We start from the raw sequence: 25,192 nt of genomic DNA, 5'->3' as shown, positions 1-25,192 counted from the left end.
ACCGAGATCTTCTTGTATGGTTTTGTAGACATAAAAAATAAAACTGAAAAATTCAACTTGTAATCACTCACTCCTCCCTTTCAAAAGTTCTTCCCTAGTTCGACCTTTTTCATTATTCCGTAAGTGCTTTGAAATATCGAATCTAGTATCCCGGCAACCTGAAGTCCAAAAAGCAGAATCATATGTAATACAGAAGAGAATGATACAAATTTAGAGGCAAAAAGAAAAGAATACTATACCGTGAAAACACCACCTATTATGGCGCAAACATTTGTAACGAAGTGTGAGAATGACTTTGGGTTCTCGCTTATCATGACCTAGAAAAGAAACCAAAGCAATGATCAAAACGGTAAGCAGGGCATCTTCTAAGCATTCGTCTTAGCTCACAATTTTTTTTAAAATCCATTATACATACATGTGTGTGGCTCTCATTGTTAATTTTGCAGTTTTAAAATTAACATAAAAATGTTTATGGAGAGAGAGAGAGATAGAATGAGGAAAGAAACCTGCATAGGAGAGAGGTCGAAGTGAAACTTTGCAACAGGGTAATAGTAACCATGAGCCACACTGCTATGAGCTGTATATTCATATTCCTCAATCACTGAGTATTCTTGACCGAACCTTCTTGAAACGACTTCTGTTTTTACTACTTGAAGATAATGTTCGATCTGTATTTTTTCCCCATGTTTATAAAGAGAAACCTTGAAAGTAACTTCACGTAAAAGTTTTTGTGAAAACTTACAGTAACATTAGCAGCAAACTTTCCTTCATTAACGAACCATTTTCCATTAAGCCTGTCATGGCTTAGACCAAGATAAGGCAGTAACCGTTTCATATCAGTCAACAACCTAGCTGAAATCATCCTACCAAACGATAGATGGTTTACAAAATGTGTCATGTTCATTCGAGAAGCATCGAATGAATGAGCCCCTGAAACAGCTGAGATAACGAGTTCACCAGGAACCTGGAAATAAATTATAATATCAATAACAAAATGGCACCATTAGAAGAAATAAGAACATTGAAAACTCTTACCTTCTTGGCACGCACATAGCCTTCGATTCTACAGCCTCCACTAACTGGTGCCTTTCTAATACTTGAAGCCGCATGATTAGGTGTACCATCAAACTTCTTGATAGGTCTGAGCAGTTCGTCCACCATCTGGAAGAAGCAAATTTTCTTATGTATATATTCAAGATAAATTATGTAGCAAGATGTGCATCTATAAAATCTTGAAATCCTGAAATATAATTCTAGTATATTTTTATATTACTACTATATGGTTTCTATCTTACCATGTAAAATATGTTAATGCTAATCACTATATATATATAAACCTTGTATCAAACACAACACAGTAACATAGTCTAACATTCTTATTCTATAATATTTTACATGGTATACAAAGTGGTATAAGGATGAAACAACTACAATTATATATTCCTAATGGTAGAATATAGTTCAGGTTAGTCTACCTTGACTAAGCTCTCTGTGTCCCGATTTCCATGGTAAGAATCATGTTCTTGGTGCCCATGATCGTCCCTGAGCAAGATTAGATAGTCAAGATAATAAGCAAAACAGTTTATTGGCATGCTACTGGTAGATTAAAGCAGCTAATGGCGACAATAAGCTCACCTAAGATCACTACCGTTGTGGAAGATACGAATGGATGGATAGCCTTGTATATGATACCTTGATTTTGATAGATTAGGATAGGTCAAACTAATACAAAAACTATTTTGAAAACAAGAGAAAGGAATATGGGAGTGAAACATAACAATGATTTACTTTGTACATAGAGCAGGTTCTTCAGTGCAATCAACACTTCCAAGTAGGACACGCCCATCACTATCAGGACCATATCTGCAATGCCAAAGAGTCATTAGATAAGCCCCCGACTTGATGATTCTTCAAAGTTTAGAAACTGATAGAAAAGGACACAATACACACTTCTGCCTTGTAATCTCAGCTGCTTTCTCCCAAGATGGTCTCTGAAATTTTTTAGCATAGATAGGAAAAGAAACACTGTAAAAGACTAAGCATGAACATCGGTAATCAGACTGATAAAAAGTAAAAACTCATAAAACTTTTTTGGGTTTTTAGTGATTAAAACCCTCAACTATTTTTAAATCGTAAAATAAATCCTCAACTATTTTTTTAGTGTTTTAACCCCTCAACTTATAAATTATTAGTGTATGTCACCTTCCGTCTATAATTCTGTAACGGAAGGTGATATATGTTAACGATTTGTAAGTTGAGGGGTTAATAAAACACTAAAAAAATAGTTGAGGGTTTATTTTATGATTCAAAAAATAGTTGAGGGTTTATTTTATGATTCAAAAAATAGTTGAGGGTTTTAATCACTAAAACACATTTTTAAACAAATTAAAAGGAAATAGATAAATGAGTTGATATTTTTCTAATTATCAAATATTTTTTGTTAACTAAGAACATTTTAACTTAGACAATATGACTATAAACTGACAATGGGACAATAATAGCCTAAGCGAAGAGAAAAAAAAGAAGCTGTAAACCCAGTTAAAAAAAATGGTTATCAGATAATACAAATTTCAAGTAAATAAGTTTCATTCACAATTAGATATTCCCATCAGATGGCCTAACTCATTATCTTAAATATTTTTCTTAACTGGGTCCCAGCAATCCGATCTTTCTTTTCGTGAATTAAACTTCTTTACATAGAAGTCATATTATCTGATAACCAACTTTTTTTAACTGGATTTACAGTCTTCTTTTTTCTTCACTTATGCTACTGTCATTCCACTATCAGTTTACAGGCATACTATCTAAGCTAAAATATTCTTAGTTAACAAAAATATTTGATAATTAGAGAAACATTAATTCATTTTTTTCCTTCTAATTTGTTTAAAAGTGTGTTTTAGTGATTAAAACCCTCAACTATTTTTGAATCGTAAAATAAACCTTCAACTATTGTTTTAGTGTTTTAACCTCTCAACTTACAAACCGTATATCACCTTCCGTTACAGAATTATAGACGGAGGGTGACATACACTAACAATTTGTAAGTTGAGGGGTTAAAACACTAGAAAAATAGTTGAAAATTTATTTTACGATTTAAAAATAGTTGAGGGTTTTAATCACTAAAAACCCAACTTTTTTTGATTCATCTACCAAAAAGAAATGTTTAGCTAGTCTTTGTAACATATTCTTCATGGAAATTTAAGAAAAGTGACAAGACTCCCTAAGAAAAGACAGAACAACATTACCAAGCGACTACTCCAGTAGCACCATGGCGCATAGAAGTTAACAACCAAAATTGGGAATCTGCATAAAGAAAGTTCGGTTCCAGTAGTTCATCAAACACTTGGACATGTACTTATAGTTGTACATACAAAGTAAAAGATGTTGCCAACTTACTTATGTGAAATCTTGTCAAAAATAGCACCAGTTAAAGATATAGCAGCATAAGCATTGTCGTCGACCTGATGTTCGTCTCCATGGTGGATGAGATCTAAGTTAGGGGTGGGGTGGTACTCCTCCCCAGTTTCTCTTAAATGCGGATCGATTGGAACTTTCTTTATTTCTTTCGTTAGGTTCAACCTGTTCTGAAGAATTACCAACAAAGTTTAAATAGGTTATTTAAAACAACACATTTCGTGAGTGTTATGTCTAAGACTTTTACTTTTACACATTGAATTTATACAGATAGTTAGGCTTGGACATTCGGGTATTTGGTTTTGTTCATATCGCTTATTCTGGATATAAGATGGGTTGGGCAAGAGAAATTAGGATCTATTAAAACTAAAGGGAATTTTTGTTTGGATCGGTTCGTTTCGATTAATAAAACTAGAATTGGCTAATCTCCCGAAAAAAAAATCAGGTTAACTGATTCCAGTTTGGTTTTGGTAATTCAGAAAAGTTACCGGGTATAATATCACATAATTTAGATGTTCAAATAAAAATATTAAAAATAAATAAATTATTCTAGATAATAAATTCAAATACAGATAATTTTAGATATTCATGTAATTCAATTTTTTTCATACTGTCAGATATTTTTAATAGGTTAATAAATTATAATTATAAATATGTTATTTATGTTTAAATTTAAATAATATTTTTAGGGATAATATTATTATTTCACATGTTTGGATACTGATGCCTATTCGATTTTCGGTTTGGTTTTAGTATGTATAGAAATCGTTCAAATATGATTTACGGCCTGGATTTGGTTTCAGATTGGATTTTCCGTTGATTTGGTTCTTCGGATTTCGAATAAAATTGTCTATTGTACAAACAGTGGGGAGACGATAAATTCTGGCAGAAACCGAAAGACTGAGAAATAGAAACATGAACTTACAGTTGACAACACGTCGCTTACATCAACAGATGCAAATTCACATGAGAGAGCAGGAAAGCTACACAAAAGGGTCAATTTTATAATGAAACCACCAGCATTGTAGATAAAGATTGAAACATATAACATATACAAGAAGTATGAATCAGAATAATAAAATGGCATGTTTGTGTTGTTCATTCTACCTGACATTGAAATCAATTTGTAAGAAGTCATCATCAGAGCTATTGTCAACTATTACAGATGTCTGAGTGGTAACTGCCAAATAAGTACTCAGCTCCTACGAGTATAAACCATTAGGAAGAATCATTGAGACAAATGCATAATCATATGATGATATAGACTCTTCACACAAACAAAGCATGAAAGAGAGGACGTTCTTTACCATTCCAAACAAAAACATCATAGCGAGGGCAGCTACAATGGATAAACCAGCACCGGAGAGAGATGCCTCTGTCAAATCTCTTGGGATTTTTCTGAAATGACAAGACAAAATTACACTCAGCCTCTAAGTCCAAACAACAGAAACCATCCACAATACTGAGAGTATAGTAATCCATAATCAGAATGCATATTGTCCAGATATAAAAAGAAAGATACAGACTTTATGCATGTGCATGAAAAGTCAATATATATATATATATATATCAAGAGAGGGTTACCTGTAGAAATCAACGGACTTGATCTTAGTGGTGGAAACCATGGCTGCGACAAAGAAGAAACAAAATTAAAACAAAAGCAGATCTCGACAGTGATCTCTGTTTTTTTTTTTTGAACACAACAGTGATCTCTGTTTCTTTTTCTTTTTTTTTTGATCAAAAAATAAATGATCTCTGTTTCTCTCGTTTGAAAATGAAATAGGAAAGCATCATACTATATTCATACTATATTTAGAACTAGAATTATGGTATCACTCACACGTGAAGTACTCTGTTTTGATCTTTGACCCTTCTTTAAAATAATAAAAAAAAGAAACAAAAACTAACTTTGACTTTTTAACCTGTAGAAACGTCGTCGTTTGTAGAAATAATAACGAGAGCTGTTCTGATGAAAGAAGAAGCTCGTCTCCTCAAATGCTTACTTTTATGTGTTGATTTCAATTTGATTCATTCATGAAAATAATTATAAAGGTGTGAACTTTTTTTTAATTCATTAGCAGTACTCTGGTTCTAACGGAACATGAGAGTGAGTGAGTAGAGTAGTTGCAGCAAGTTGTTTGATTGAGAGCTCTTCAGTTTCTTTGTTGTTAGCTCGCTTCTCTTAAAGAAGCTGCTTCTTGTCATCCTCCTCCTCTGTTTCCGAGGTAATTACTACATTTCTCACAACTCTTCTTTTGCTTGTGGTTGTTCTCTGAGTGTTTGTACTTGTTCAATTTTCAATATGAATTAGACCATAAATCTTTGCTTGTCAATAGTAAATAATAATAAGGATGATAAAAAAAGTAATGATTACAGTTAATTCATAACAAAAGAATCAATGAATAATCAAATAAGTTAAATAACATAGAAAAGGAACTATGCAGAGTCCTCTCTCTGCGTCCATTCATAGTTTCATTTATCTTAGATTCTTGATACACGCTATGGTATCACATACAGGAGAAAGAAGACCCAAAACTAATAATTTTCCTTAAAACATTATTGCAGATTTGGTAGTTTTACTATTCCTAGATATTAAGAAGTTTTCCAATTCTTATTATGTAGAGCTATGGGTTGTGTAGCTCTATATATACCTATCTAGTTATCAATAAAGAATCATCTTTCAGCATTAACCTTATTCTCAAGAGAGACTAGGGTTAAAGGAAGTTTTGCAATTTATAATTCTCTGTTCTTACTTACGTTACGACGGCACCGATTACTCGAGCTCAGACAAGGAAACATGCTCGTATCAATTTGGTATCAGAGCCGAACGATTCGATGGGAGAGGAAACAAATGTCATGGAGCAACTTGCTATTATGATGGCAAAGATCGAAAACATGGGGAGTGAGTTGAAGAGTGATTTGAGATCCCTAACAGAAAGAGTGAATGCTTTGGAATCACAGCCTTCATCTCCTAAAGCTCAAGATATTAAGAAGAAGGGGGTTCTTCAAGATCATTCATCGGCTATCAAATTTTCAACAGAAGAGCTATCCGAAGTTGAGAACTTTAGTAGGAGCAAGGGAGGAAAAGCACTGCCGCTACAAGCAGGGGAAGCAGGCACGTCCCTTGGAGGGTACCAACGACCCGGTAACTTCAGTGGACCATGGCAGGCACGAGCGGTGGGCAGAGAACGAGGAAATCGTCGAGCTGATGGAGGAGGAGACTGGAATGTCAGACCAATCGGAGCAGCACCACTCGACTATCTTCCAAATCCTGGAGATTTTCGAAACTTGGAGGGGTTGCCGGAGAGAGAATATTATGAAGCTCGTGAGGACAGAAGCAACAACTTCGAAAGAAAATGTGTGAAGGCAGCCAAAATAGAGTTTCCACCGTTTGATGGGACAACGAATGCTATGGAGTGGTTACAAAAGTGTGATGATTTTTTTGCAGACCAAAGAATATTCAGTGATGACGCAAAAGTCAGACAAGCATCCTTTGTCTTAACCGGACAAGCTTACCACTGGAACCTCAACTTACGGCGATTGGTAACACATAAGCTTGGATGGGAAGAGTTTAAAAGGGTTTGTAAAAGTCGATTTGGAAAAGCAGATGCAGTAAACCCAGTGGGAGAGTTGTCGAATCTTAGGCACACGGGAACAGTGGACGAATACTGTAGTCAGTTTGAAGAATGCTTAAGCCGACAAACAAGACTCTCGGGTGATCAACAGTTGTGGCAATTCTGTGCCGGTTTGACCGATAACTTGAGAAAAGAAGTGGAGTATCTAAGACCAGGAACGATTTTTGAAGCCATGGAATTTGCTCGCGATAACGAGTATAAAATTGACAGTGACAAACGAACCAGGACGTTTGGGGGTCATCTGGCGCCGATCACTAAAACAATCAGTGTGTCAAGTCGACAAGAGAGCCGGGGATCAGAAGCTAAAGTTACAAAATCAAGCACGGATTCATCAAAACCGGGATCACAAAAACAGGCAGTCCAGAAGAAATTCTGGAAAAAACTGACACCAGCGGAGATGGCGGATAGAAGAGCAAAAGGGCTCTGTTTCAATTGTGATGAATTGTACACACATGGCCATGTTTGTACTCCGGTTCTCTTCTACATCATGCCAGTTGCAGAGGGAGACAATAAAGAAGACGAGTGGGTTGAGGAAGAGGACTTGGAGATATCGCTAAATGCCATGAATGGAGAACAGTCTGAAAGAACTTTTCAAGTACAAGCTGACATTGCCACAGGAACAGGTTGGGTATTGCTTGATACAGGGAGTACCCACAATTTTATTAAAAGCAGTTTGGTGAATAAACTAGGGATTCCGGTACACCGGAAACCAGGAAGGACCGTGGCTCTCGCTGATGGAGGGAGATGTGCGATCGATGGGTTTTGTCAAGGAATTACAATGATGGTACAAGGCCATCAGTTTAAAACAGATTGTTTTGCAATTCCTTTGACCGGCTTTGATGTGGTTCTCGGGATCAGATGGCTAAACGCGTTAGGAAGAGTGATATGGGATGGTTTAAATAAAACAGTTGAGTTTAATCATGGTTCAAAGGATGTGATATGGCACGGGGAAGCTGGAGCTAGAGATGCTGAACAAGCTTCGCTTCACTCACTAGAGTGTGACTCGAATACATTGGATAGCTGGTTATCAGACGAAGAAGAAGTGTTTACGACACCAGGGGTTGATCAATGGCCTTATCCACATGAAACTGAGCCGAGCATTCATGCTCTCAGTCCGGACATCTCCTACGGATTACTCGATACAGTGATCACCAAGTTTGAGAAGGTGTTTGCGAAACCAGTTGGTCTTCCACCAAAGAGAGAATGTGATCATCGTATTCGATTAATCCAGGGATCAAACCCTGTGGCGATACGACCATACCGCTACCCACACTTGTTGAAAGATGAAATTGAAAAACAGTGTGCCGAGATGCTTCGCAACAAAGTTATTCGGCCAAGTAGCTCTCCTTTCTCCTCACCGGTATTGCTCGTGAAGAAGCCTGATAATACTTGGCGTTTCTGCATTGATTATCGCGAACTCAATAAAATCACAGTAAAAGACAAGTTCCCAATTCCAGTTGTGGATGAGTTACTCGACGAGTTACATGGAGCACGATTCTTTACAAAGTTGGATTTAACGTCCGGGTATCACCAGGTCCGTATGTGTGAAGGTGACATTGAGAAAACAGCGTTTCGTACACACCACGGCCACTACGAATTCCTAGTAATGCCTTTTGGACTTGCTAATGCTCCCTCCACTTTTCAAAGCCTTATGAACTCGATATTCACTAATGTGCTTCGGAAGTTTGTATTAGTATTTTTTGACGATATTTTGATCTATAGTCCAACGTGGGCAGATCATGTACGTCATGTCGAGTATGTGTTTCGTGTGCTACAAGAACACAAGTTACTACTGAAAAAGATGAAGTGTTCCTTTGGAAAACAAGAAGTCGGATATCTCGGGCATATTATTTCACAAGAAGGGGTCAGAGTTGATCAAAAAAAAATTGAAGCCATTACTAACTGGCCCGAGCCGGCGTCCATTCGAGCTCTGCGGGGATTTTTGGGGTTGTCCGGGTACTACCGCAAGTTCATACAGGAATATGGGATTATAGCAGCACCGTTGACTACACTTCTCAAGAAAACAAGGTTTATTTGGAACAAGGAGGCAACCACTGCTTTTCTGGCCTTAAAAAAATCCCTTTCGGAGTCACCGGTTTTGGCATTACCTGATTTCACCAAGGAATTTGTGGTCGAGTGCGACGCTTCGGGTAGCGGCATTGGAGCAGTGCTACAACAAGAAGGACATCCCATAGCATTCTTCAGTCGCACGTTAGCGGCTCGTCATGTTAAACTTGCTGCATATGAAAGAGAACTAATAGGATTGGCGAAAGCTGTGATTCACTGGAGGCCGTACTTGTGGGGTCGCCGTTTCCTCATACGTACAGATCATTATAGCCTAAAATATTTGCTCGAACAACGCTTATCCACATCTCCACAAGTGCATTGGATCAGTAAGCTCCTAGGGTTTGATTTTACAGTGGAGTATCGTTCGGGAATGACTAATAAGGTCGCTGATGCTCTTTCTCGACGCAGCGACAATAAGCCAGAGGATGAGTGTGCCGCATATGCACTAACAAACTCAGGCAATGATATCTTCGCACGAATTCGTCAAGAGATCCGGAACAGTAATACGCTTGGAGAGCTTCGAGATAGGATCATTCGCGGGGAAGAGTCCAGCATATGGGAAGCTAAGAATGGACTTATTTTTCGCAAAGGGCTGGTTTACTTGGATTCGAGCTCAGGGTTGGTTCAAGAAGTGGTGGCGGGTTTCCACAATTTCGGTCATGAAGGTGTCCAGAAAACTATGGAAAGAATCCGTCGAGATTTTTATTGGAAGGGATGGAAGAAGAACATTCAAGAGTTTGTGAGTACCTGCCAGATATGTCAACAGAATAAATGGGAAACGCTACGACCCGCAGGTCTGTTGCAACCATTATCAATTCCAACAAAAATTTGGGCTGACATCTCTATGGATTTCGTTGAAGCTTTGCCGAAAGTATCAGGGAAAACGGTAATTCTGGTTGGGGTCGATCGTTTTTCAAAATATGCTCATTTTATTGCTTTAAGTCACCCATATACAGCGATCTCGGTAGCACAAGCTTTCTTCCGGGACATTGTAAGATTGCATGGTATACCTGAAACGATCGTATCCGACAGAGACAAAGTGTTCTGCAGTATTTTTTGGCGAGAATTGTTTCGACTCATGGGAACCAACCTATGCTTCACAACAGCTTATCGACCCCAATCCGATGGGCAAACCGAGGTAGTAAATCGCACTTTGGAAATGTACCTTCGGTGTGTGACAGGGGATGAGCCTCGGAAGTGGCTCACATGGCTTCCTTGGGTGGAATATTGCTATAACACATCTTATCACACAAGCCTCAAAGTGACTCCGTTTCAAATGGTATATGGAAGGGAACCACCTCGTCTCTTGGACTACAATGCAGGAAGTTCCAAGGTTGAAGCTGTCAACGTTGAATTAGAGAAAAGGGATGAGTTTTTAGCAGTGGCATGGGATCGGTTGTCGGAAGCTCAGAATCGAATGAAAGCAATATACGATAAACATCATCGTGCAGTAGAATTCAATATAGGCGACTGGGTTTGGTTGAAGTTACATCCGTACCGACAGCTTACCGTCGCAAAGAGAGCGTTCACAAAACTATCTCCCAAGTTTTATGGACCGTTTGAAGTACTAGCTCGGGTGGGAACAGTTTCCTATCGTCTCCGTCTACCGGAGGGATCTCAGATTCATGATGTTTTCCACATCTCGCTGTTGAAAGCGCATAAAGGAGATCGGCCCCAGACAGAGACTGTGTTGCCACCGGTCCTTCAGGGACGAGTATTACCGGCTAGACCAATCAAGTTTCTGAGAGCTCGCATGCATGGAGGGGTTCGACAAGTACTTGTCAAATGGACTGAAGATTCAGAGAATGCAACATGGGAAGATGCAGAGAAATTATGTGAAGCATTTCCAGAAATAGAGCTTGAGGACAAGCTCTTAGTCGAGGAGGGGAGTAATGATACACGCTATGGTATCACATACAGGAGAAAGAAGACCCAAAACTAATAATTTTCCTTAAAACATTATTGCATATTTGGTAGTTTTACTATTCCTAGATATTAAGAAGTTTTCCAATTCTTATTACGTAGAGCTATGGGTTGTGTAGCTCTATATATACCTATCTAGTTATCAATAAAGAATCATATTCCAGCATTAACCTTATTCTCAAGAGAGACTAGGGTTAAAGGAAGTTTTGCAATTTATAATTCTCTGTTCTTACTTACGTTACGACGGTACCGATTACTCGAGCTCAGACAAGGAAACAGGCTCGTATCAATTCTATAGTTCCTCATGAAACCCCATGGATCCCTTTCATGAAAACATACAACTTGGATTAGGTGTGATGATCTATTTCACATGATGGATTCAGGGCCATCAAGAAGCTATTATATTAGTTCATAACTGAGTTCAAAACTTACAAAATGAAACACTTAAACCAAACCAGTCTTCAAAAGAAACTAAAGCATAAAAAAAAGACCACACAGTTCAGATGGTTATTTGATATTCTTCCTACTTGCATTTGACTTCACAGAACATCATTGAACTTGCCTTAGATCAAACGAGCTGCTGCTGCTCCCCTGTGTTTTGTGGCTTTCCTTGCTTTCAACCATGCCACATTTCTTTGCGCCTTGATAATACGCTCCTCTATGGACAATGCAAGCACCTTCACATTGTGGATTCTCTTTTCATATGAGTCACTACCACCAACATTCTCTAACTCATCACTGGATTTCATAGTTTCTTCACTTCCAAGGACAGTATCATGAAACAAGCAGTCATGTCCTTGAGTTTCATCACCTACAGCGCTACCACTGTTTGACTCAGGTATTAATTCAGAACCTCCGGTAGCAAGATTTTGACAAGGACTTGGTTCATTGTCGTCTGCATTTGATGCAATCTTTGTCTGGATCATACTGTCATCTTCCTTCTTCTCTGAGCTCGCCTTTTCCTCAGCCGTTCCACCATCTTCATGGAGCAGACACTCTGGCTCCTTGTTGCCATCATCTGGCATAGTCATCTTCTCCACATTGTTTCCATGTACATCAAGCTCATCATCACAAGTTTGTCTTTTCTCTAGCGTTGGTGACACAAGAATGTCATCATCAGAACCAACAGGAGGATCTGAAGAGTTGTTTTCATCAACCATATTCCTCCCTGTTCTGCTACCAGTTTCATCATTACCATCATTCCTTTGCTCGATCTCTGGTGGTGGTGGTACAGTTTCATTTTCATCAGCTCTTATCAAACCAAGCACTTGATGAGGGCCTGAATCATTGTTATCCGCCTCAAACCTACTCTTTTTCCCAAGCGGTTCAGAAGCATCTTCTCCACCATACGTTACATCACTACACTTTTTAATACTAAGTCTCCTAAGTTGAGCAATGGTGAGGCTAAGATTTTCTTCATCACTCTCATGTGCCTGACAATGATCCATAGTACAAGCTCTCTCCCTGCGTGTCCGTTTCCTAGAACCTGAAGCAGATGATGTACCATCATAATCACCACCTATGATGTTTCTTGATTCAACAACACCCTTTTCCTTCAAAGAACGCTGGAACGTTGGGGTAACACGAGGAGTGGCAGAACGGGAAGGGATGAATAATGTCAATCCATCAATAGGCTTATCGTACTCATCCCAAGCTGCCTCTTTGGAGAGTTTGTTCCTGTTAAGAGGAGGACAAGGAACATCCTGAAGCAGACCAAACTGTGAAGCCACTCGGTTGGGAAAGTAGTGTTCCACACTGTGAATTCCAACAAGGTCAGACACTTTGATGCATCTAGCAAAGGAGATGAATTCCTCATCAAGATCAGGACCAACAGAAACCCACATCTCTCTATCCGGGTAGAACTTAGGAAGCAGCCAGTTTTTCAGAGTCTTTGTGTATGGTCTCCACTCAAAACTATCCATCTTTGACTTGTGTAGTATCTCTCTCACATCCTTGTTGTCTCCCTGTCCCACGTTATCCCAAAGAGCCAACCTTGGCTCACCCTTTGCCAGGAGATTAGGTGTTGGCTGCAGTTCCTTGAGTCTCTCCCATGTCCAGACTTGGACCAGCTTAAACAAGGCACTCAGGTCAATCTCGTCGAAAGAGAAGTCTCTAGTGTGGTCTTTCAAGAGAGTTAAGTCAGCATACAAGTGAGCAAGAACAGGTGGAGCAAGAGCAATCCTATTACCTCTCGAAAGATGGACAGCAATTGGCAAAACAGCTTTATCAACATGGCAATACCTTGTTGGTAACACAAAGTAGCTAAGCCACAACGCAAGGAAAGCCGCATGCTCAAGCTCATCATCCCCAGTGCCCATGAACCTCCTCATCCATGTGACTTGAGTTACGAAACTGACATTGTTATCTTTCTTAATCTTGACCCATTCTTTCTTCAGTTCCCTCACAGTCTCCTCTCCTGAGCCATCCAGAGGAGCGAAAACAGAGGAACCCAAAACAGAGAACCCTAGAAGAACCATGACATCCTCTAATGTTACCGTTGCTTCACCCCAAGGGAAGAGGAAGGTTTTGGTGTCAGGACACCATCTCTCAGCAACACCCATGACTAGATTGGAGTCTTTGATGATTTTGATAGTGGATACAGCAACTGCTTGGAGAATCCCAGCTTTTTTCCAAGTGGGTTCGTGCAAAGATAACATTTTTGTAGCCCAAGACTTGAACTTTACGTTCGGAGACCTCCACCCATTGAAGGAAACGCTCAAAGACAGAGCCTTTAGGCTTTGACGAGGAAGCTTATTAGCTTCAGTGGAGGTGGTGAAACAGGGTTTCAAAAGATGGGTTTTTTCACTAGGTCTACTGTTTCCAGAGGGAGGAAGCACCATGAAGTCTTCTCTCTCTTCAACAAGATCTTCAACTGCTGGAGAAGAAAGTTTTAACCTTTTCTCCTCTTTCTTTCTCGATCTGGTGTTTGAGGTTTGAATGTGTGGGGGCAGAGAAACTCTGTTTTGAGAGAGAGATACCATCAGCTCTTCTCTCTCTTCAACAAGATCTTCGTTAGATGAAAGCTTTGTTCTTTTCCTCATTCTTGGTGTTCGAAATTTGAAGGGAGAGTCAAATGAAAATAAGACGGGGGTGTTCGCGTGTTGCAGAGGTGAAAGAGCTACAGCTGGAATCACGCAAAGTTCCTTTTTAAGGTAACTGGAAATAATATAACTTGTCTAATCTCAAAATCTTATATTTCGTTTGTCTTCTTATGAGCTAATGAGCCTGCAAGAACATTACAATAAAAAAGTTATGCTGGTAACAAATCTGATCTTACACAAAGCAAGAAGCAATTAGCTCATAACTGAGTTCAAAACGTACAAAATGAAACACTTGAACCAAAGTAGTCCTCAAAAGAATACTAAAGCAATAAAAAAACAGTTTATATTGATCTTTGATATTCATATACTTGCATTTGACTTCCCATTGAACTTGCTTTGCCTAGACCAAACGAGCACTCGCTGTATCTATAGTGACACTGAACAACAAACAAAGGATGAGCCAAAAAGAGTATCAATATAACTCAATCTGTAACTCTCGTTCTTCGTTTATTTTCACATTCAGAGTAGACAAGGTCGGTAGTATAAGGTACATACTTGACTTACTTGCGCGCACGAACATGTTGGATGCTAAGGTGGTTTCCACTCCGATGGCTACTACACCAAAACTCACGTTGCGAGATGGTCCTCTGTTACAGGATGCTGCACAGTATCGTTCAATTGTGGGCAGCCTGCAGTACCTGTCGTTCACGAGACCCGATATTTCATTTGCAGTAAACCGGCTATCGCAGTTCATGCATCAACCAACTGAGTGTCATTGGCAAGCAGCTAAAAGAGTGTTGCGATATCTAGCAGGAACTCCGGATCATGGTGTTTACATGAAAAAGGGATCCCCTCTAAGTCTTCATGCCTACACAGATGCAGATTGGGCCGGTGATAGCGACGACTATGTCTCCACAAATGCATATGTGATCTATCTTGGTTCGACACCAATATCATGGTCTTCTAAGAAGCAAAATGGCGTTGCAAGATCCTCCACGGAAGCAGAGTACAGGGCGGTCGCAAATACAGCTTCTGAGGTGCGATGGATCTGCTCCTTGCTTCAAGAGATGGGCGTTAAGGTTCCAATTGTTCCTGTGATTTACTGTGACAATGTTGGGGCCACTTATCTTTGTGCTAATCCGGTGTTTCACTCACGAATGAAGCACATTGCCATAGATTATCATTTCATTCGACATCTCATTCAGCTCGGCATTGTTCGTGTGGCACACATCTCTACCAAGGATCAGCTGGCTGATGCTCTCACCAAGCCTCTGTCACGACAGCAATTCCTATCAGCTACGTCCAAGATTGGAGTTACAAGAGTACCTCCATCTTGAGGGAGCATATAGAGGATAGAAGTTATAGATATGGAAAGGACTATTATGTAAATGATATAACCCTAGTTAGTGATGATACTTGTGTAATATATATTGTAATCTCTACACTCTAATAAGACTAAGTTCCATAATCTACAGGTAGTTCTAAGTCATGCCTGATAAAGAAGTCCTCCAAGAGCAGTAATTTGCTCATCTGATGTTGCGGAAGGCAATAAGGCTTTAAAAGTCTACACAAGAAGCAGCAACCACAAAAGAGGATTAAAAAGCAAAAGATGAAAATAAGATTTTAAGTGTCATCAGAGCTATACAACACAGCTGGAATTAAGAATTCTAAGTAATGTTTTGAAAACCAGACCGGCCGATCGAACCGGTCTGACCAACTCATTGAATAAGTCGAGTCTGGTTAGGTTTAAAATTCAGATTTAAAAAAAATGGTAAAACTGGCTAAAAACCAATAAAATTGGTGAACATGGTCAACTTCAAAACCTGCTATTAAAAAATCAACACATAATTAATGTATTTTCAATTATTATAAAAAATTAATATTTAATAATCAATGTTTAATTATCACTATTTAACTGATTTTCTCTTTAACTTTATTTTTGTAAGAAGAATGTAAATTTTTCTTTTTGGCTCTAATATACTATTCTTATTTTGTTATATTCATAAATTAAGAATTTTAACTGTAAAAATAAATAAATATGGTAATTGTAACGGTCAATCATTTGGTTTTTATCAATTTTGGTTTACATTGTATTCACTTGTTTATTACATATATATAGGTAGATTTATATTTATTGTTTATTTATAGTTAATAAAAGAAAACATAGAACATATCATATGTAGAATTAATTTTTAAAATTTATATAGTGTAAATATATGATTATATATATATACAGTGAAACCTCTATAAATTAATAATGTTGGGACTACACCAAAACTATAATTTTTTATTAATTTATAGAGATTATTAATTTATCGAGATACTAATTAAACCAAAAACTCAATTTGAGACTATGAAATTATATTAATTAATAGAGATATTAATCTATCGATTATTAATTTAAAGAGGTTATACTGTATATATATTAAATAGAAAATCCGGTTTGACCAGTTGAACTGGTCTGACTAGTTAACAAGAAACTATACCGAGTTGGTATCCGGTCCGGTTTACAAAATATTGAAAAACTATTTGCAAAAGAATCATCAAGCAATAATATGGATAAAGGAACTATAAAGTTAGATAACATAGTCTGTTGTGCAAAGTGTTTAACTTTCAGTATAAATTCTATATTTCATAAACTTACTTGTCAGTAGTAAATAGTATACATCCAAGAATCAGAATGATAAAGTTGGATAACAAAGTTAAAGGAACTATGCAGAGTTCCTCTCTGCCTCAATTCATAATTTCAATATCTATCTTTGATTCTATGTTTGTTGTGCATCCTCTGTCCCATGGATCCCTTCCCTAACTCCATATTTATTGGACTATATATGATGCTATATCTATTTAATATTATGGATTCAGACTCTCTCATTTACACTTCATTTGAGGATGAAGCTACCTCTGTAAGGCAAATCTGATCTTAGACAAGAAGCTATTAGCTCATACAGAGTTCAAACGTACAAAATGAAACACTTAGACCAAACCAGTCTTCAATAGATACTAACGCAATAAAAAAGGCCACACAGTTTATATTGATCTTTGATATTCATCAACTTGCATTTGACTTCCCAAAACATCACTGAACTTGCCTTGCCTAGATCAAACGAGCTGCCGCAATTTTTCTTTGTTTTGCGGCTTTCCTTGCTTTCAACCATGCAACATTTCTTTCAGCCTTAGCAATACGCTCATCTATCGACGATGCCAGCACCTTCCAATTGCTGCTTGCTCTTTTCATTCGAATCATTACTAACATCTCCCTCACCTACAGAGTTGCGAGTTTGGCTCATCAGAGGTTTCTTCACCTACAGAGGTTTCTTCTGCACTCTGAGTGATTGGTTCATTGTTGTCTGCATTTGGTGAACGCTTATCATCTTTCTTCTCATTCGGACTAACCTTTTCTCCAGCCATGGCACCATCCTCATGGAGCAGATTTTCTGGCTCCTTGCTGCTATCATCAGTCATGGCCATCTTCTCTGCATTGCTTCCTCCATATACACCAAGCTCATCTCTTGCAAGCTTTATCTTGGTCAAGCTGTCATCATCTTCTTCTTTATGGATTTCCTTTTCTCCTTCTATGGCACCATCTTCATGGAGAGAACACTCTGTCTCTTTAGTTACATATACATTGCTTCCACATACATCAAGCTCATCATCACATGATTCCGTTGTCTCTACTGGTGATGCAACAATGCCAGAAGGAGGATGAGAAGGGTTGGTTTCATCACGCTTCCCTCCTTTGCGTCCCGTTTCGTCAGATTCTTTTCTTTGCTCTGTTTCTGGTTTGTCTCTTATCAAAGCAAGTTTACATCTCTTGCAAAGCGGTTCAGAAGCATCTCCTCCTTACAGAGGCTGCAGTTCCCTGAGTCTCTCCCATGTCCATGACTTGGACAAGCTTAAACAAGGCACTCAGGTTGATAGACTCGGATCTAGTGTGGTCTTTCAAGAGAGTCAAGTCAGCATACAAGTGTGCAAGCACGGGTGGAGCCAAAGCAATCCTAGTACCACTTGAGAGATGAACAGCAACTTGAAAAACATCTTCATTGATTCTATAACTTGTTGATGGAAACACAAAGTAGCTTAGCCACAACACAAGAAAAGCCACGTGTTCCAGCTCAAGCTCATCACCACTGTCCATGAATCTCCTCATCCAAACTGGTTGAGTTACCCCCCTGTGGTCTCCACCTTTCTTAAGAATGAGCCATTCTCTCTCCACCTTGGCCTTGATCTCCTCTCCTGAACCATCCTTGCTTGTTTTTCCCAATCACGACATGGTCACGTTTATGATACTTTCTTCAAAAGCTTATGATAAATGGGAATGAGTATTTGTACAAGCAGTCTTTTGTGCTCAATCTTGGTTGACTTCATAATTTTAGGATCTGAAGCTTCAGAAGGGACCTGTACTGAGTGAATGGTTGTACCTCGGTGGCGTCAAAGCATTTATTGACGGCTCTCTAGGTTCCAACAGTGCGCTTTTCTACGAGGAATATATTGACACACCTAACAATCATGGGTTAGAAGTGATGGATCTTGAGATACTTTCAAACCTCACTATGTCAGCAGACAAGTCAGGGCTTCAGGTGTTCCATATGTTTTGCTTATTGTCCCCTTGTATTCCAACAAATTATATAGGATTTGCTTATTGTCTTTGTCTTGTTAATAAAGGTTGCCATCCATGCTATAGGAGACAAAGCAAATGACATGATTCTAGACATGTACGAATCCGTTGCTGCAGCCAATGGAGAACGAGATAGAAGATTTAGGGTGAAATATTTGATCTTTAAATAGTTTCTTTCTTCTCTTAGCTATTTACTTAACATCTCTGAGATACTGCTACTTACAGATTGAGCATGCGCAACATTTAGCACCAGGATCTTCTGCTCGGTTTGGTCAACATCACATTGTAGCCTGAGTGCAGGTATGTCACTTCCCACCCAGGGCATTTGGACTTCAGACTTATATGCTTAATCTGAACATATTTAAGGATCTCTTGAACAGCCAGATCATTTGCTTGACGATGCTGATACTGCTCCTAAGAAACTTGGTTTTGGTAGAGCTGAAAAGGAGTCTTATCTATTTCAATCTCTCTTAAATGGGAATGCACTTGGTTCAGACTGGCCTATACGTTTCAAATAACCTCTTATCTATTAATTTTCAATATGTTTTCAAACTAAGAACTGAAGCTTACCACGTTTGTATTTGCTTCAGGTGGCAGACATAAACCCGCTGCGCAGTATCAGAACCGCGGTGAAAAGAATACCTCCCAAGTGAGATCACGCTTGGATACCATCTGAATGCACTCTTTTACCGATTCTTTAGACTGCGTAACAACCCTCTTCTCTAGCCTTGTTTGAAGTCTTATTTCACTTAAACTAACTGCTGATGAAATATGGGTCGGTGGTGATTGTGGACCAAAGCTTCGAAACAGAACGAAACCTAGCGACAGCTTTTGCAGGCAGCTTTAAGGACGGTGAAGGTTGTCTTCTTCTTCTTCTTTTTCTTATTTTTGAGGTCCTTCTTCTCTACTAGTCGCTTCATCCTTTCCCCAAAACCCTTATTTGTTTTGCAATTTCTCTTCACGATGTTGTTCCTCTCGCTTTATGTTTCTCTTTTTTTTTTCCTTTCTTTTTTCAAATATGTGAATTTCCATTAAAAATAAGAAAGGTTTGTTAAATTTACAAAAAGGTTTTATAACCATTTCCAGAGAATTCAAGTAATTTTAAGTTCTGAAGAAACTTGTTAAAAAACAAAAAAGATTCAAAGTTTCAACCAACGAACAAGAAAACGTAAGGAAATGTCTTGAAGCAGCTCAAGGCTTAAATTCATTTATTATCGTGTTTTCACTGTATTTTGATGATTTTATGTTTTTCTTTTCATATTTTTATCAAAGAAATTTTACATTAGTTATACTCCATCTTAGAAGTACACACTAGAACATCCATCAAGGACTTGCACACTCAAAAAGATGAAGAAGCCATCTTGGTAAGTAGAATTCTAAGGATCTAAGAGTCTCTCTTCATAAGAAATGTCTCGTTTACTCATATATTCCTTTATTAATACTAACAATCTAATATTTTTCGAAAGCGGGATGCTGCATATTTGTGTCCGTGGAGGACCAGAAAAAGCACGGTTAGCTATGGAGAGGTGTATGCATCTAAAAATTATATTTGATTTTTCATGTTAATGCCTTTGAGTTGACCGACAGAAATGTTGCCAAGACTCAGAGATCTGACACAGTAATCATTAGCCTACTATGCAGAGTTGTGAAGATGTCATTTCACATGTTTAAAATGGTCATTGAAGGTTAAGAGTATAACACAAAACAGAACAGAACCATTCAAGAAATAAGGAATCTACAACCACATTCTGCAGGAGTCTCTCTCATATACGTTGATCTAGAATGACTTTATAAGAAACAATATACATTTTAATACACACAAGCACCAAACTAATTTAGAATAATAACCTTTTTGAGCAACATAAAGATTACTAACGCAGTTTAGAATGATCACTGAGAGTAGGAGGAGCATAACACAAAACAGAGAACATTCAAAATTCAAGAAAACTACTCACACAATCTGTAGGAGTTTCACCTGTTTGATCTACAAGAGACTCTAAAATATATAAAAGCACGAAACTAAAGATATACTAACACCGTTTAGGGTTATCACTGAGGGTTAAGAGCATAACACAAAATATGAACATTCATCAAGATTCAAAAAGAACTACTATGTACAACAACACGATGGAATCTTTCACCTATGTTGATCTATCAGAGAATCTAAGATACATCAATTTCATAAAATGAGAGATCATATAATACATAATACAAGCACCAAAAATAGGAAGATTCATACACGTTTTGACTGACGAATGAGGGTTAAACGCATGATCCAAATAAAAAATATTCAAGATTCAAAGAAACTACTAGCACAGTTTGCAGAAGTTTCTCACCTACGTTTCTCTACAAGAGACTTTAAGATACATCAACTTTTATAAAAACAAAAGACCTTCTCATACGTACAAGCACCAAATTAAGAATAGAGATTAAACACTGAAACACAATGTAATGTTCCAATATTAAAAAAGAATCTACTTGCTCATCAGTGGATTTGTTAGCAGTCAGTGTATAGAATCTCATGGATGCTAGATCAGTGAGAGAAACGTTTTCAAGCTAGCTTAATAAAACATATATATAATTTTAAAATGGAGTTTTCCAATTTCTTGACCTGTACGCAAAATTAACTTAACTTAGTTTATAGTCATACATAATAATATTAATTTGTAAGAGAAAAAGTGAAGGTAAACATATACCTCAACAAGCGTCAATGAGGATATGAACAGTTTGTGAAGCCCATACCTAAACAAGTGTAACTAGTTCACTTCATGTATGTTTCTCCTAAACGGTGCTTAAGTACCTGCTGTAGCAGGAGCTGGCTCGGCTGCACCCTTCTGTCAATCTGCATCTCCACTACAAGGATTCTCGACTTCATATGTGTCGTCCATGTTGCAACCTTTAGCAGCATCTTGATGCTCTGAAAGATCGATATCCCTTGACTTAACACTGGATACGAGAAATTAATGAATATGTGATTCAAGAGATAAGTAAAGAAAAATAGGTTCGAAAGTTACCTTTGATAACTGAAGTTTTAAGAGTGACAGCTAAAAGAACATGACTCGGTTTCACCTGGAAAGAAAAAACAAAGTTCAGAGATAGAGAAAATTGATAACTTGTAGTAAAAAAAGAAAGTAACGGTTGATAATTCTTTAAAGCCATTATGACATCTCATGGCCTTTGTCTATAACTTTTTTTTTCAAAGCCGTGGGTAGAAATCTGATGATGTATTCAAAAACAGTCTTTGCTTGAAGACCTTTTTTGCAAGCCGTGGGTACAAATCCGATGATGTATTCAAAAACAGATTCAATCACTTGAAGCCGTGGGTACTATGTGATGAATACAGTCTCTGTCTGAAGACTTTTTTACAATCACATTCTCTGTCTAAACAGTTGTCTTTTTTAAGCCAGTGGTAGTTTTACAATGTCTTTATCAAAAGACTTTCTTGCAACCCGTGGGTACTAATGTGATGAATAGTCTCTGTCTAAAGACTTTATTACGATCACATTCTCTGTCTAAAAGCTTGTCTTTAAGCCGTTGGTAGTTTTACAAACTCTGTCTAAAAGCTTGTTCATAAGCCGTGGGTACTAACGTACGTGATGAAGACATTTTCATTCACAACCTCACTGTCTAAAGACTTGTCTTTTAATAAGCCGTTGGTACTAAATTTTCTCACACTTTGCATCCTTAAATATCGTTTGCTCATAGAGCTGTGGTTAAGCAATGGACCTGGTTTAGAGTTAGGAGTCTTTGTCTGAAGACTTCTCTCAAACCGTACAATACCAACGGGACTCGGGACAATTAGTTTTCATGACTTGTGGTCGTTATTTTCCATCCAACAAGTTCACGCAACCGGGACTCGGACAGTTAGTTTTCATGGCTCATGGTCGTTGTTTTCCATCCAACAAGTACAAAACCAACTCATAGCCTTTGTCTTAGGACTATTTTGTAAGCTGATGGTCGTTTATCCATCCATCAAGTTTCATAGCTATAGAAATAGCCATTTTCTGTCTAAAGAACTCTTTTTTTTTCTTAAGCCGATGGTTGTATTTTGTAAAGCCGTGGGTACTACTAAGGTGTGTGTTATTTTCCATCCAACAACTACAAAACCAACTCATAGCCTTTGTCTTAAGACTATTTTGTAAGCTGATGGTCGTTTATCCATCCATCAATTTTCATAGCTATATAAATAGCCGTTTTCTATCTAAAGAACTCTTTTTTTTTCTAAAGCCGATGGTTGTGTTTTGTAAAGCCATGGGTACTACTAAGGTGTGTGTTTACTTTCCATCCCCAAATACATTCACTACCAACCAACACTTTCTAAGGAGATGGATTTAAAATTCCGTTGGGACTAAGCTTTAACGCAACAGGGACTCGGGACACTTAGTTTTCATGACTTGTGGTCGTTATTTTCCATCCAACAAGTACAAAACCAACTCTCATAGCATAGCCTTTGTCTTAAGACTATTTTGTAAGCTGATGGTCGTTTATCCATCCATCAATTTTCATAGCTATAGACATAGCCGTTTTCTGTCTAAATACATTTCTTTTAAGCCGATGGTTGTTTTGTTAAAGCTGTGGGTACTAAGGTGTGTTTTACTTTCCATCCCCAAACATATCTTAAGACATTCATGCACTACCAACCAACAGTATCTAGGGAGATGGATTTAAATTTTCTTTGGGACTAAGCTTTCACTGCAACAGGGATTCAGGACAATGTTCCCCAAAATAAGAATCTGGCAGAAATACTATTAGATAAGTGTCTGCCTATGATCTTTTTGGAGTTTGATAAAACTAAAAAAACAAAAACATAAAGACATAAAGAAGTAGGAGAACTTATCTGTTTTATGTTTCCACTTCTTAAGCCGTTCAACTCAAAGATTCACGCTTATCTTCAATCTGTCAATGATGATTTCTCCATATCTACTACTGTAAAACAAAAACAGAGAGATCTGTAATTCTCCTCTTGTACAGAGAATATATAAGCAATCGGCAAAAGAAAGAAACATATGTTATATAAGCAATTTCAAGTCAAAGATATAGATAAACATCCATACATAGCATCAGGTGACCCAAATGTAAAGCAAGATCAAGTTCTAAGTTATCATGTCAATTGCTACAATTATCTCAATGCAAACTTGTCAGATATGTTCGTCCTCGCATAAAAAAAAAACAAAAAACAATTTGCGTAGACAGAGACGAGACGTTACCTTGATGATCATTCCACTCCGATTCAAACGCTTTCCGGGATCACTACAAGAAAAAAAAAAGAAAAAAAAGGAGCGGTTAAGGAAACTCGAAACCCTAAAACAAAATCGTAAAAACCCAATCGATTGCAATCAAGCCCTAATTAAATAAGATACAAACGAAATAAATTCACCGATCAAGAGAAATCGAGAAAGAACTTACTAATGTCGTGAACTTCTCTGCTTGTAAAAATCTTTGACGGAAGAGTTTATCTCCAGAAATTTCGGGGAAGACATTTTATTCGGCGAAAGCCCTAAGAAATGAGGAACTATGAAAATGAGAAAAAAGAGAAACCGTGGAAACATTGCCTCAAATATACGGCTTTTAACTATCGCAACGGATACATTTTTAATCGGACGGTCTCTCTTTTTCCATGTGTCATGGTTTCAGTCACACATTTCACTTTTTCCCTAAGTTTTTTTTTGTCAACCTCAAGGTTTTGTTATTTTTTTTAACACAAAAAGGATTAACGAGTTTTTAGATTACATCCAGGCCCACTATTTCAAATATTAGATTTTCTTTACGTCTGATTCTTGTCACTCTGGTTATATCTCATCTTTTTTTATCACATAAGCTGTCAAGAAACTATTTAACAACTTGAAATTCAATCCTTATAAACCAGAAGATTCCAAACTAGCTTTCGGGTTTCTCTGAAGGTTGCGTCAACAACTATAACCTGTAAAGTTAAAAATTCTAGAATATCATCATTTGTTCATTTCTGTTAGTGTGTTAGTTTTTGTCACTATATTAGCATACAATGCATGAATTTTTTTTGAGTCTTTCTCATCTGAAATGTGCAACATGCGTCACTGGTGGTTACCAGACGTCAACAATACTCAAATTGATTTTCGAATAATATATGAAGGATATATATATATATATATATATATGTATAAAGTAAATTATCCCGTCTATGTTATTATATAAAGCTTGGTTTTTCAAAGTTACTAATTAACATGATTGCGACATGTGTTAAATATATATTTAAGATTGTGACATGTGTAAATCTATCTCATAATTAAAAGTATATATACTAAGATAATAAAAAAATTTTTTTGTTAAAAATAATTATAATTATTATCTAATAGTAATTTTCTTTTTTTGTGAATCCAACCCATAATTTAAAGTATATACTAAGATAATAACAAAAACGAGTTTGTTAAAAGTAATTATAATTATTATCTAATAGTAGTTTTCTATTTTTTTAGAATCCTAAAGAAAAAATTATTGCAAAATATTATTTCATTGTG

General features: G+C 37.4%; 3 protein-coding genes, 1 long non-coding RNA gene and 1 pseudogene across 5 annotated transcripts; 1 reads left to right on the top strand and 4 right to left on the bottom strand.

The window, feature by feature from the left end:
* Positions 1-80: 80 nt before the first annotated feature.
* On the bottom strand, positions 81-5,039 carry LOC108855140 (protein disulfide-isomerase 5-3-like). The gene is made up of 15 exons (XM_018628875.2): positions 4,999-5,039; positions 4,722-4,812; positions 4,522-4,616; positions 4,340-4,397; positions 3,397-3,584; positions 3,246-3,303; positions 1,951-1,991; positions 1,789-1,863; positions 1,636-1,692; positions 1,476-1,542; positions 1,036-1,161; positions 743-964; positions 507-668; positions 240-317; positions 81-158 (listed from the first exon to the last, which is right to left on the bottom strand). The coding sequence occupies exons 1-15, from the start codon at positions 5,037-5,039 to the stop codon at positions 81-83; spliced, it is 1,437 nt and encodes a 478-aa protein (XP_018484377.1).
* Positions 5,040-11,602: 6,563 nt separating this feature from the next.
* On the bottom strand, positions 11,603-14,080 carry LOC108849002 (uncharacterized). Its single transcript, XM_018622494.1, has one exon. It carries the CDS (start codon positions 14,078-14,080, stop codon positions 11,603-11,605), a length of 2,478 nt encoding a protein of 825 aa, XP_018477996.1.
* A 3,261-nt stretch (positions 14,081-17,341) lies between these two features.
* LOC108848994 (uncharacterized) lies at positions 17,342-18,230 on the bottom strand. The gene is made up of 2 exons (XM_056990747.1): positions 17,983-18,230; positions 17,342-17,870 (listed from the first exon to the last, which is right to left on the bottom strand). The coding sequence occupies exons 1-2, from the start codon at positions 18,228-18,230 to the stop codon at positions 17,342-17,344; spliced, it is 777 nt and encodes a 258-aa protein (XP_056846727.1).
* Positions 18,231-18,276: 46 nt separating this feature from the next.
* LOC108842233 (protein LONG AFTER FAR-RED 3-like) lies at positions 18,277-19,738 on the top strand (annotated as a pseudogene).
* A 1,409-nt stretch (positions 19,739-21,147) lies between these two features.
* Positions 21,148-24,230, bottom strand: LOC108850717 (uncharacterized). 2 transcript variants are annotated; one of them, XR_008935440.1, is made up of 5 exons: positions 24,105-24,230; positions 23,906-23,948; positions 21,713-23,624; positions 21,395-21,644; positions 21,148-21,309 (listed from the first exon to the last, which is right to left on the bottom strand). It is a non-coding gene; the product is annotated as an uncharacterized LOC108850717 (long non-coding RNA). The 2 variants fall into 2 exon arrangements; XR_001949267.2 differs by having other exon boundaries at positions 21,148-21,644.
* Between the last annotated feature and the right edge of the window lie 962 nt (positions 24,231-25,192).

This window comes from Raphanus sativus, chromosome 1 (genome assembly GCF_000801105.2).
Source record: "Raphanus sativus cultivar WK10039 chromosome 1, ASM80110v3, whole genome shotgun sequence".
Lineage (NCBI taxonomy): Eukaryota > Viridiplantae > Streptophyta > Magnoliopsida > Brassicales > Brassicaceae > Raphanus > Raphanus sativus.
The sequence above is the reverse complement of the archived record's forward strand: the minus strand, read 5'-3'. Positions and strand labels throughout refer to the sequence as shown.

Bases quoted from the DNA above. Each gene is read 5' to 3' on its own strand.
- LOC108855140 (XM_018628875.2), bottom strand. From the start codon at position 5,039: ATGGTTTCCACCACTAAGATCAAGTCCGTTGATTTCTACAG. The intron at 1,992-3,245 runs GTAATGTTGTTC...AAAAAATTTCAG, and splicing joins GCTACTGGAGTAGTCGCTTG to AGACCATCTTGGGAGAAAGC. The intron at 318-506 runs GTTTCTTTCCTC...TTTCTTTTCTAG, and splicing joins TCGACCTCTCTCCTATGCAG to GTCATGATAAGCGAGAACCC.
- LOC108849002 (XM_018622494.1), bottom strand. From the start codon at position 14,080: ATGAGGAAAAGAACAAAGCTTTCATCTAACGAAGATCTTGTTGAAGAG.
- LOC108848994 (XM_056990747.1), bottom strand. From the start codon at position 18,230: ATGAGGAGATTCATGGACAGTGGTGATGAGCTTGAGCTGGAACACGTG. The intron at 17,871-17,982 runs GTTTAAGCTTGT...TGCTTTGATAAG, and splicing joins TCTATCAACCTGAGTGCCTT to AGACAAACCAGAAACAGAGC.